At 43.0% G+C, this 12,413-nt stretch overlaps 1 protein-coding gene across 5 annotated transcripts in view; it reads left to right on the top strand.

The window, feature by feature from the left end:
- The window catches only part of LOC311132637 (thyroid hormone receptor beta), a 178,241-nt gene extending 173,968 nt beyond the window's left edge, over positions 1-4,273 (top strand). For all 5 annotated transcript variants that reach the window (XM_084165885.1, XM_084165887.1, XM_084165886.1 and 2 more), the window contains one exon: positions 392-4,273. In XM_084165885.1, the coding sequence (XP_084022011.1) occupies positions 392-633 (242 nt within the window). In that variant the 3' untranslated portion in view covers positions 634-4,273. The remainder of the gene's footprint in view (positions 1-391) is intronic.
- The last annotated feature ends 8,140 nt before the right edge of the window (positions 4,274-12,413 follow it).

Here is a 12,413-nt window from a genome sequence, read left to right on the forward strand (position 1 = left end):
ATCTCCTATTATATCCCCATGCACAGATTGTCTGCATTTACTTTTATAGTTGTGAAATCAATGGCAAATGCGAGCCAATCTGCTATTCGTTCTAATAATTCTGTAGCATACTTACTCAAAACTCAATACTTTTATAAATCGAAAGTTCTGTAAATCTATCGCACATGCAACCCCTGGAGTGATTAAAACAAGCTAGCGACAGATTACAGGACATCCGATTAATACAAGTATTGAGTTTTAAAGGTATAGAGTCTATCTCCAATGAGATGGTGTTTGTACATTAGGGTTGGATTAGTATAAAAATGTCTACGCGACAGTACTAATATACAGTACAGTATGAAAACTCATCCTTTTTTTCCTTCTGTCCATCTCTCTCTCCCTCCATCCCCAGACCGTCCGGGGCTGACCAGCGTGGAGCGCATTGAGCGCTGTCAGGAGGAGTTCCTTCTGGCCTTTGAACATTACATCAACTACCGTAAACACAAGGTGGCGCAATTCTGGCCCAAGCTGCTGATGAAGGTGACGGACCTGCGGATGATCGGGGCGTGCCACGCCTCCCGCTTCCTGCATATGAAGGTGGAGTGCCCCAACGAACTTTTCCCCCCACTCTTCCTGGAGGTCTTTGAGGACTGACGGACAGACGGAGAGATAAACGCGCACACACACCATGCCGAGGTGTGTGTGTTTGTCGGGGTGTGTGTTTGTGGGCGCCTGTCGGGGGCTACGACAGTGGGCCTCAGAGTGGCTCTAGGCATCTTGGGACACGTTGTTGGAACTCTCATTAGCACTACTGAGTCACTTCATTCCATAGCTTAGGTATAGCCTAGCTTCTCAGCCTAGGTCTTATGGATTTCACCATCCCTTACGATGCGGGTACATGTGAATAGCATTTTCTTTTGTTTTTTCTTTTGTAAATGTTTCACTTCTACTCAGTTACTTCTCTATAGGTTTTTTGTGTTAATTGTACAGTCAGTCAGTCGGCTTATTGGTGATTATGTCTAGTTGTTGTCGTCGACAGCGCTCGTTAAGTCAGTCATATGAACCATGCAACGTGTAGTGTTTAATTTTAGTCCAGTTTAATACTGAGTACTGACTCCACCAATCCTGAGAAGGTCAGTACTGTACGAGACAGTGACAGACAGCAGAAGCCATTTAACCTGCATTCCCTTCCTTTTCGTATTCTCTTCCTACGAGACTTCCCCAGTCAGAGGATGTGTAGTAGCTTTCATATAGGTGTCCCTCTGGTGCTGGTCTTCTGTGAGAGCTAGATATATACCTGCTCAGTGCTGCCATTCTGCAACATTCAAATACACTCTTACTGTATTCACATCATTCACACCATAGAAATATAAATAGTAGAACAGACATTCTCATTCCAGTCAATGTTCTGTAATGGGATGGCTATTCTTATTCTAATGATGTTTCTATGATTCACACCACAAGCTCCACCTTGAGTAAACCTAGGCACATTTCAAAACAATGGCAAGGCACAACACTAAATAACTCATCCACGTAGAAAGAGCTAAAAGACGGCTTGTTTCTCCTCTTCTCCATTAAACCTAAATGATCAGGACAGATATAAAAGCACACTTTCACATGAAGTCAGGAAAAAGATTAAAGCCATTCTATAACTATCTCTTTTTTTGAATGATGCCACTCATGCAGTGCCCAAAAAATGAGGGAATTCATCCAATCGTTTTGGATTGTTTCCCGGAACCAGGATGCATGTTCAAACCTGATCTGATCAGTGACTTCTTCTAGAACATAGAACATGCTTCCGGCTCTCATTCACGTTCTAGAGTGTAGACACGCATCATGAAACAGAACGTTATTGAAACAGAGAGAATGTTCTTGTTGTTGTCACTATGGCCTGTAGTTCCTGAGCTGCAGATGGACAACCCAGACAGACAGACAGATAGACAGACAGACACTGAGCTGTGATGCAGGCAGAACTTCCTCCTGCTGTCTCAAGATCCCATGGGAACTATTGAACTATTGATGTTAATGTGTCATATTATATTCTCAACATGTGAGTTACAGTAAGTGATCATGGTGATGATGCTTCTATAAGGACTTGTTGTTGCTATGATACTTGCTAATTGGCTGATTCATGCCTGTATGAATGACATGTGGGTGGAGTCAGGGGGTCAAACCCTTCCTATGTTGACCACAGTCAGTGGAATTCTGAGTCAGAGGAGAGAATCGCTGCCACTAGGGGTGTATTGGTACACGTATTTATACCGAACCGTTCGGTATGTGGACCTCGGTTTGGTCCGGTCCGCACTGTGAACCCGAATGAATACATAAAACAATATTTAAAAAATTAATACTAGGCCTATAGGCAATGCTTACGCTGCGTTGTATGCCTCTTGAGTAAATCTGAGCTGAAAAACATGTCAGGCTATTCCGTTAAAACAACTAGAGCTTTTGCACACGTTGTAGGCCAATCAAAATGAGAATCTTAATTGGCGCATTTCAAACTGTTCTTTTGTGAGGCGCAGCATCGTCGTTTAAATCTCCAGTTTGGGAAAATGTTGGCTTCCCAGTAGATTACAACGGCGATGGACAGAGAGTATATCGCCACTGCTCAACGAGAATAGCCTATGCAGCTGCCAACACCTCAAACATGTTGACACATTTACGCCAACATCGCCCCAGTATTCCTACCACCCGAGCAAGACGGAAATGAAAAAAAACACTAACACAACTTCGTCTCTTCATTCAAGCAGCCATCCGCAGCTGATTCTGACTGGTCCAAAGACATAAGAGCGATAGGTATGTTTATAGCCACGGATATGCGCCTATTCTTGGTGGTTGAGAATAGGGGTTTCAGCACCTCATGAAAGTGCTCGAGCCACGTTACGAAATTCGCCCTCGCACCCATTTCAGCAAACAGATATACCCGCTCTATATAAGCAAGCTAAAGCCAATGTTGTCCATGAATTGCCAATATAACCTGTGTTGCGCTTACTACAGATGGATGGACCTCCATGGCAACAGAGAGCTACTTAACAGTGACAGGCCATCACATTACCCCGGAGTGGGAAATGAGAAGTACCGTGCGACAGACACGCCCCCTTTGAGAGTCACAATTGCACATATTTTTCTCTTTGTAAGAAAACGTTATACATTTACATTTTTTCTATATACCATGTCTGAGCCATATTTACATATTGATTTCACACGTATATTGCACTTTTTAGTGTTGTTGATGAGTAATCGTGTGTTTTCATTTAAGAAAATAGTGTTGGTATTTCTGATCGTGCTCTCATCAGGCATTATATAACTCCTGATCATATATGGAATCAGGAATACCAACACTTTGTATTTTCTTAAATAAACAAAAATTAACTACAGTAACTGTTGGCATTTCATTTTCCCCGCTGTACCGAAATCCAACCAAATCGTGACCCCAAAACCACAATACATACAGAACCGTGGGTTTGGTGAACCATTACACCCCTTACTGCAACATTAATTTAATTTAAAACTTTTAAAAAACTAAAAAGATGATACATCAGCAAGGTACAGAGAAAAACTTGATGAGATTGACAAATATTCTCTTTATTTTGGTTGTATATTTCAACAAAAAAACGTATGATATTGTGGTTTGTTTGCAACAGGTATAAAAAAAGACTGCGTCAAAATCCAACTATTACAAGCTTCACACTTCTCCTCAAAGCAGCTTGTGTTTTCTCTGTAAAAGTGATGCCTTTCATAAAGCAATAGACTTTGCAGTGTTTGAATGACTAGGACCTCACAATTCACACAGTTAACAATGCACAGACAATCAGAGAGAGACAGACAGGTAATCGGAAACAGGACGTGGCGCAGGGTCCAATTACTTCCTGGTTCACAAGTTGAACGGGGACACGGGCTAAGTCAGTAGCCCTGGAATGAGTTTTGACAATCAGCATTTTTCAGGCAATTCGTTTGAGAAAGGCAACAGCAGCGCAGAATGGCTAATCTTGATCACATAATGAGTAGTTATTTGTGATGCAAGGTGATTTGTAGTCGATCTCAAACATGCACACTGCCGAATGTTACCTTATTCCACAAGATACTTCTTAAAGCGCCAGTGTGGTATTATCTCTCGAAAGAGTGGTCACTCTTAACTCAGTTACAAACCAATAACAAATGTTGCACCAATAGAAAAGAAGCTATTTTACAGTACTACAGAGGATAAAAGGATGTATATTTTCAGACTGCAGAATTTTTTTACAGATATTGTATGAACATTTAACTGTTTTATGTAAATAAATGGAAAAAACAATCTCTCAATTTCATTGCAAAACCACAACGACATACTGTTTTAGATTTAACTACGTGAACATCATGAACTATAAGATTCATAGACAGATTGAAGTGTTAGTTTCACCTTGACAAAATATTGGTTGGTTACTGTATGGAACTATATCAGTGGTGGCTGGTGGCACTTTAAATAGGGAGGACGGGCTCATTGTATTGAATAAGAAATGAAAAGTGGTCTCAAACGCAAACATCTGGTTTCCATGTGTTTGATACCATGCCATTCACGTCATTCATTATTATGAGCCGTCCTCCCCTCACCAGCCTCTGAACTATCAGGAAAAAGACTGTGAATAAAGACCAGCTCCATTTCTGAAAGCGTCACAAATATCAGCCAAGCAAATCCGACTCACAAATGATTTACTTGTGTTTTCTTGTCTTATTGTTTTAGCAGACAAATACCAACAATTCGTGGTTCATGATGTAGTAAACGTTTATCAATGATATCCAGAATATTGGATGACAAGTATTTGTAGAGAGAGTGAGAGAATGTACTTAGTGTGTGGTGTTAGTCTAATTGATTGAGAAGGAGTCTGTGGGTGTAATGTGTTTTTGTACCAAATGTAAACATGTTGCACACAGTGTTGCCTATTGAGTTGAATCTGACGTGTTTTGGACAGACAGTGTTTTGACTTGGTTACCTTGGAAGAAAAGACAAGTTGAAATAAAATAAAGATAACTATGAATTTGGATGCTCATGATGCCATTTGCGCTTAATGTGAATTGGATCTTGAGAATAAAGGGGGTTAAGAAAATGTCATCTGAACAGTTTCTTCTAAAACGTCTCACACGCACACCACGGCAGCAGGTAGTCTAGCGGTTGAGAGCGTTGGCCTACTAACCAAAAGGTCACTGGTTCGAATCCCCAAGCCAGCAAGGTGGAAAAAATCTGCAGTTCTGCCCTTGAGCAAGGCAGTTAACCCCCAACAACAAATGCTCCCCGGGGGCCGATGACATCGATTAAAGACACATTTCGGTTGAATGTATTCAGGTGTGTGTACTGACTAGGTATCCCCTTTCCCAAAGGACAAATTGAAAATCGCTCACAGAAAAGGAAACTAACAAAAAGTCACTTCGACAACCAAAACAGAAAAGGTTTCAAAAGGGGCGTCCACTGAAAGTTGACAAGCAACAAATAAGGGGTTTCTAAAGACACCCACCATGAGTGCCCATTAAATTTACCTCAGCGAAGACAAACTAAACGCGCAAATGAAAACAAACCTCTGGCTTACTAACGTGCAGTGTTGCTCTCCCAACATCTCCTCGCCAGCAGGACTTAAATACCAGCTGGGCCAGCACAGGTGAAACACATCCTGACTAATGTGATGACTCGCCAGCACAGGTGTAACACATACTGACCAAGGAGGTGACTCCAATCAGCGCATGCCTCAGTTAACACGCTAACCAACTTCGAAACAGAGAAACCGAAACCTGTAACACACACCATTTTTGGATTATGTTTTCGACAGTAAACTATATACTGATCAAGTTATTGCAGTGAAGATAATGTTTAATGACAATTCAGTTCATGAGTCAATGTGATAATTGTGCAAACACCCCACCATCCATGAAAGGCTCAGAGCCCCTAAAAGCCTCTCTCTTGAATGAAACTGAAGTGCTAGGTGTGGGATCTTAATTTGATCCTTTTCTCACAGCATGAAAATAATCCTGCAGCAACAGGATATGTGAATTATTGTGTGGATTATAATGAATGGGCATTTTTGTAGGGGTTGATGCATTTTTGGTAGGGGCAAATCAAGTCTTGCATTTTAAAGTGGAAATTACAAACTTTAGAAGCCTTTTTAAACCGTGAATACACTACAAATGTGCATTTCCTGCACAACAGGGTGGTCAAGTTATGATCCTACACCTGTACACATTGCCAAGGCCACAGGATACTTGTTTTTCTGCCTTTTTTGCCCTTTTCAAACCCATCATTAATTCAGTGCTTTGCCTCGGTCAGTATGAAACCTAAGGTAGATTCAGACCAAGCTGACATGAGCTAGAGCCCAGATTTGATAGGGGTCATCACTTTAATGATCTCAGCCATTTCACCCAGGTCATAACAGGCATAGACTGGGTTAGTTGAAAGCAGATAATTAGGATGCAGTTTGTATGTGTGTTTGTAGTGTGTGTGTGTGTGTATGTGTGCGCGCATGTTTGTTAAAGTATTTGTGTTCTTTTGTAGAAAGTGGAAGGACTAAGGAAGGAAAGGGCATGGTAGACACACACCAGTTTAATTTCTCACTCAGAGAAGTGTTGTTTTTTCAAAAGCCGTAGAATTAAATCCTCAGTTATGCTGTTGTGGTGTTTCCTACTGATGTTTTAACTTGATGTCAAAAAGGTCAGAGGTCATTCCATGTTTAACATGGAAAAGTGTAGATAATCCCAAAAATGCAATTATTACATGCAAACAACACAAATACACTACATGACCAAAAGTATGTGGACACCTGCTTGTCGAATATGTCATTCCAAAATCATGGGCATTTATATGGAGTTGGTCCCCCCTTTGCTGCTATAACAGCCTCCAATCTTATGGGAAGAGTGGATGTTGGAACATTCCTTTGGGAACGTGCTTCCATTCAGCCACAAGAGCATTAGTGAGGTCGGGCACTGATTTTGGGGGCGATTAGGCCTGACTCGCAGTCGGGGTTCCAATTCATCCCAAAGGTGTTCGATGGGGTTGAGGTCAGGGCTTAGTGCAGGCCAGTCAAGTTCTTCCACACCGATCTCGAAAAATCATTGGACCTCGCTTTGTGCACGGGGGCATTGTCATGCTGAAACAGGAAAGGGCCTTCCCCAAACTGTTGCCACAAAGTTGGAAGCACAAAATCTAGAATATCATTGTATGTTGTAGCATTAATATTTCCCTTCACTGGAACTAAGGGGCCTAGCCCGAACCATGAAAAACAGCCCCAGACCATTATTCCTCCTCCAACAAACTTTACAGTTGGCACTATGCATTGGGGCAGGTAGCGTTCTCCTGGCATCCGCCAAACCCAGATTTGTCCGTCTGACTGCCAGATGGTGAAGCGTGATTCATCAATCCAGAGAACGCGTTTCCACTGCTCCAGAGTCCAATGGCGGCGAGTTTTACACCACTCCAGCCACCGCTTGGCATTGCGCATGGTGATCTTAGGCTTGTGTGCGGCTGCTCGGCCATGGAAACCCATTTCATTAAGCTCCCGACAAACAATTATTGTGCTGACATTGTTTCCAGAGGCCGTTTGGAACTCGGTAGTGAGTGTTGCAACCGAGGACAGACTATTTTCACATGCTATGCGCTTCAGCACTCGGCAGTCCCGTTCTATGAGCTTCTGTGCCCTATCACTTCACGGCTGAGCCGTTATTGCTGCTAGATATTTCCACTTCACAATAATAGCACTTACAGTTGACCGGGGCAGCTCTAGCAGGGCAGAAATTTGACGAACTGACTTGTTGGAAAGGTGACGTCCTATAACAGTGCCACGTTGAAAGTCACTGAGCTCTTCAGAAAGGCCATTCTACTGTCAGTGTTTGTCTATGGAGATTGCATGGCTGTCAGCGACGGGTGTGGCTGAAATAGCCGAATCCACTAATTTGAAGGGGTGTCCACATACTTTTGTATATACAGTGCATTCGGAAAGTATTCAGACCTCTTAACTTTTTCCACATTTTGTTATGTTACACCCTTATTCTAAAATGGATTAAATCGTTTTTCCCCTTCATCAATCCCCACACAGTACCGCATAATGACAAAGCAAAAACAGGTTTTTAGAAATGTTTGCAAATGTACAAAAAATTAAAAACGGAAATATTAAATTTATATAAGTATTCAGACCCTTTCCTCAGTACTTTGTTGAAGGACCTTTGGCAGCGATTACAGCCTTGAGTCTTCATGGGTATGACGCTACAAGCTTGACACAGTTGTATTTGGGGAATTTCTTCCATTCCTCTCTGCAGATCCTCTCAAGCTCTGTCAGGTTGGATGGGGAGCGTCACTGCACAGCTATTTTCAGGTCTCTACAGAGATGTTTGATCAGGTTCAAGTCCTGGCTCTGGCTGGGCCACTCAAGGACATTCAAAGACTTGTCCCGAAGCTACTCCTGTGTTGTCTTGGCTGTGTGCTTAGGGTCGTTATCCTGTTAGAAGGTGAACCTTCGCCCCAGTCTGAGGTCCTGAGCGCTCTAGAGCAGGTTTTCATCAAGGATTTCTCTGTACTTTGCTCGGTTCATCTTTCCCTCGATCCTAACTAGTCTCCCAGTCCCTGCCGCTGAAAAACATCCCCACAGCATGATGCTGCCACCACCATGCTTCACCGTAGGGTTGGTGCCAGGTTTCCTCCAGACGTGTCGCTTGGCATTCAGGCCAAAGAGTTCAATCTTGGTTTCATCAGACCAGAGAATCCTGTTTCTCATATAATGAGAGTCCTTTAGGTGCCTTTTGGCAAACTCCAAGCGGGCTGTCATGTGGCTTTTACTGAGGAGTGGCTTCCGTCTCGCAACTCTACCATAAAGACCTGTTTGGTGGAGTGCTGTAGAGATGGTTGTCCTTTTGAAAGGTTCTCCCTTCTCCACAGAAGAACACTGGAGCTCTGTCAGAGTGACCATCGGGTTCTTGGTCACCTCCCTGACCAAGGCCCTTCTCCCCCGATTGCTCAGTTTGGCCGGGTGGACAGCTCTAGGAAGAGTCTTGGTGGTTCCAAACTTCTTCCATTTAATAATGATGGAGGCCACTGTGTTCTTGGGGACCTTCAATGCTGAATAAATATTTTGGTACCCTTCCCCAGATCTGTGCCTCGACACAATCCTGTCTCGGAGCTCTACGGACAATTCCTTCGACCTCTTGGCTTGGTTTTTGCTCTGATATGCACTATCAACTGTGGGACCTTTTATAGACAGGTGTGTGCCTTTCCAAATCATGTCCAAACAATTGAATTTACTACAGGTGAACTACAATCAAGTTGTAGAAACATCTCAAGGATGATCAATATGTGTGTACATATATACAGTGGCTTGCACCCCCCTTGGCATTTTTCCTATTTTGTTGCCTTACAACCTCAAATTAAAATTGATTTTGTTGGGGGGTTTGTATCATTTGATTTACACAACATGCCTACCACCTTGAAGATGCAAAATATTTTTTATTTTGAAACAAACAAGAAATAAGACAACAAAAAGTCTATACTTTGTAGAGCCACCTTTAGCAGCAATTACAGCTGGAAGTCTCTTGGGGTATGTCTCTATAAGCTTGGCACATCTAGCTACTGGGATTTTTGCCCATTTTTCAAGGAAAAACTGCTCCAGCTCCTTCAAGTTGGATGGGTTCCGCTGGTGTACAGCAATCTTTAAGGCATACCACAGATTCTCAATTGGATTGAGGTCTGGGCTTTGACTAGGCCATTCCAAGACATTTAAATGTTTCCCCTTAAACCACTCAAGTGTTATTTTAGCAGTATGCTTAGGGTCATTGTCCTGTTGGAAGGTGAACCTCCGTCCCAGTCTCAAATCTCTGGAAGACTGAAACAGGTTTCCCTCAAGAATTTCCCTGTATTTAGCGCCATCCATCATTCCTTCAATTCTGACCAGTTTTCCAGTCCCTGCCGATGAAAAACATCCCAACAGCATGATGCTGCCACCACCATGCTTCACTGTGGGGATGGTGTTCTCGGGGTGATGAGAAGTGTTGGGTTTGCATTTTCCTTGATGGCCAAAAAGCTCAATTTTAGTCTCATCTGACCAGAGTACCTTCTTCCATATGTTTGGGGAGTCTCGCACATGCCTTTTGGCAAACACCAAACGTGTTTTTCTTTAAGCAATGGCTTTATTCTGGCCACTCTTCCGTAAAGCGCAGCTCTGTGGAGTGTACGACTTAAAGTGGTCCTATGGACAGATACTCCAATCTCCGCTGTGGAGCTTTGCAGGTCCTTCAGGGTTAGCTTAATGGTGCTCTGTGGGATGTTCAAAGTTTCTGATCTTTTTTTATAACCCAACCCTGATCTGTACTTCTCCACAACTTTGTCCCTGACCTGTTTGGAGAGCTCCTTGGTCTTCATGGTGCTGCTTGCTTGGTGGTGCCCCTCGTATTGTGGTGTTGCAGACTCTGGGGCCTTTCAGAACAGGTGTATATATACTGAGATCATGTGACAAATCATGTGACACTTAGATTGCACAAAGGTGGATTTTATTTAACTAATTATGTGACTTCTGAAGGTAATTGGTTGGACCAGATCTTATTTAGGGGCTTCATAGCAAAGGGGGTGAATACATACAGTGAGGGAAAAAAGTATTTGATCCCCTGTTGATTTTGTATGTTTGCCCACTGACAAAGACATGATCAGTCTATAAGTTTAATGGTACGTTTATTTGAACAGTGAGAGACAGAATAACAACAACAAAAATCCAGAAAAATACATGTCAAAAATGTTATAAATTGATTTGCATTTTAATGAGGGAAATAAGTATTTGACCCCTCTGCAAAACATGACTTAGTACTTGGTGGCAAAACCCTTGTTGGCAATCACAGAGGTCAGACGTTTCTTGTAGTTGGCCACCAGGTTTGCACACATCTCAGGAGGGATTTTGTTCCACTCCTCTTTGCAGATCTTCTCCAAGTCATTAAGGTTTCGAGGCTGACGTTTGGCAACTCGAACCTTCAGCTCCCTCCACAGATTTTCTATGGGATTAAGGTCTGGAGACTGGCGAGGCCACTCCAGGAGCTTAATGTGCGTCTTTTTGAGCCACTCCTTTGTTGCCTTGGCCGTGTGTTTTGGGTCATTGTCATGCTGGAATACCCATCCACAACCCATTTTCAATGCCCTGGCTGAGGAGGTTCTCACCCAAGATTTGACGGTACATGGCTCCGTCCATCGTCCCTTTGATGCGGTGAAGTTGTCCTGTCCCCTTAGCAGAAAAACACCCCCAAAGCATAATGTTTCCACCTCCATGTTTGATGGTGGGGATGGTGTTCTTGGGGTCATAGGCAGCATTCCTCCTCCTCCAAACACGGCGAGTTGAGTTGATGCCAAAGAGCTCGATTTTGGTCTCATCTGACCACAACACTTTCACCCAGTTCTCCTCTGAATCATTCAGATGTTCATTGGCAAACGTATTGATGGCCATGTATACAGTGGGGAAAAAAAGTATTTAGTCAGCCACCAATTGTGCAAGTTCTCCCACTTAAAAAGATGAGAGAGGCCTGTAATTTTCATCATAGGTACACGTCAACTATGACAGAGAAAATGAGGAAAAAAAATCCAGAAAATCACATTGTAGGATTTTTAATGAATTTATTTGCAAATTATGGTGGAAAATAAGTATTTGGTCAATAACAAAAGTTTCTCAATACTTTGTTATATACCCTTTGTTGGCAATGACACAGGTCAAACTTTTTCTGTAAGTCTTCACAAGGTTTTCACACACTGTTGCTGGTATTTTGGCCCATTCCTCCATGCAGATCTCCTCTAGAGCAGTGATGTTTTGGGGCTGTCGCTGGGCAATACAGACTTTCAACTCCCGCCAAAGATTTTCTATGGGGTTGAGATCTGGAGACTGGCTAGGCCACTCCAGGACCTTGAAATGATTCTTACGAAGCCACTCCTTCGTTGCCCGGGCGGTGTGTTTGGGATCATTGTCATGCTGAAAGACCCAGCCACGTTTCATCTTCAATGCCCTTGCTGATGGAAGGAGGTTTTCACTCAAAATCTCATGATACATGGCCCCATTCATTCTTTCCTTTACACGGATCAGTCGTCCTGGTCCCTTTGCAGAAAAACAGCCCCAAAGCATGATGTTTCCACCCCCATGCTTCACAGTAGGTATGGTGTTCTTTGGATGCAACTCAGCATTCTTTGTCCTCCAAACACGACGAGTTGAGTTTTTACCAAAAAGTTCTATTTTGGTTTCATCTGACATTCTCCCAATCCTCTTCTGGATCATCCAAATGCACTCTAGCAAACTTCAGACGGGCCTGGACATGTACTGGCTTAAGCAGGGGGACACGTCTGGTACTGCAGGATTTGAGTCCCTGGCAGCGTAGTGTGTTACTGATGGTAGGCTTTGTTACTTTGGTCCCAGCTCTCTGCAGGTCATTCACTAGGTCCCCCCGTGTGGTTCTGGGATTTT

Source organism: Coregonus lavaretus (assembly GCF_964263955.1).
Source record: "Coregonus lavaretus genome assembly, chromosome: 7".
NCBI lineage: Eukaryota > Metazoa > Chordata > Actinopteri > Salmoniformes > Salmonidae > Coregonus > Coregonus lavaretus.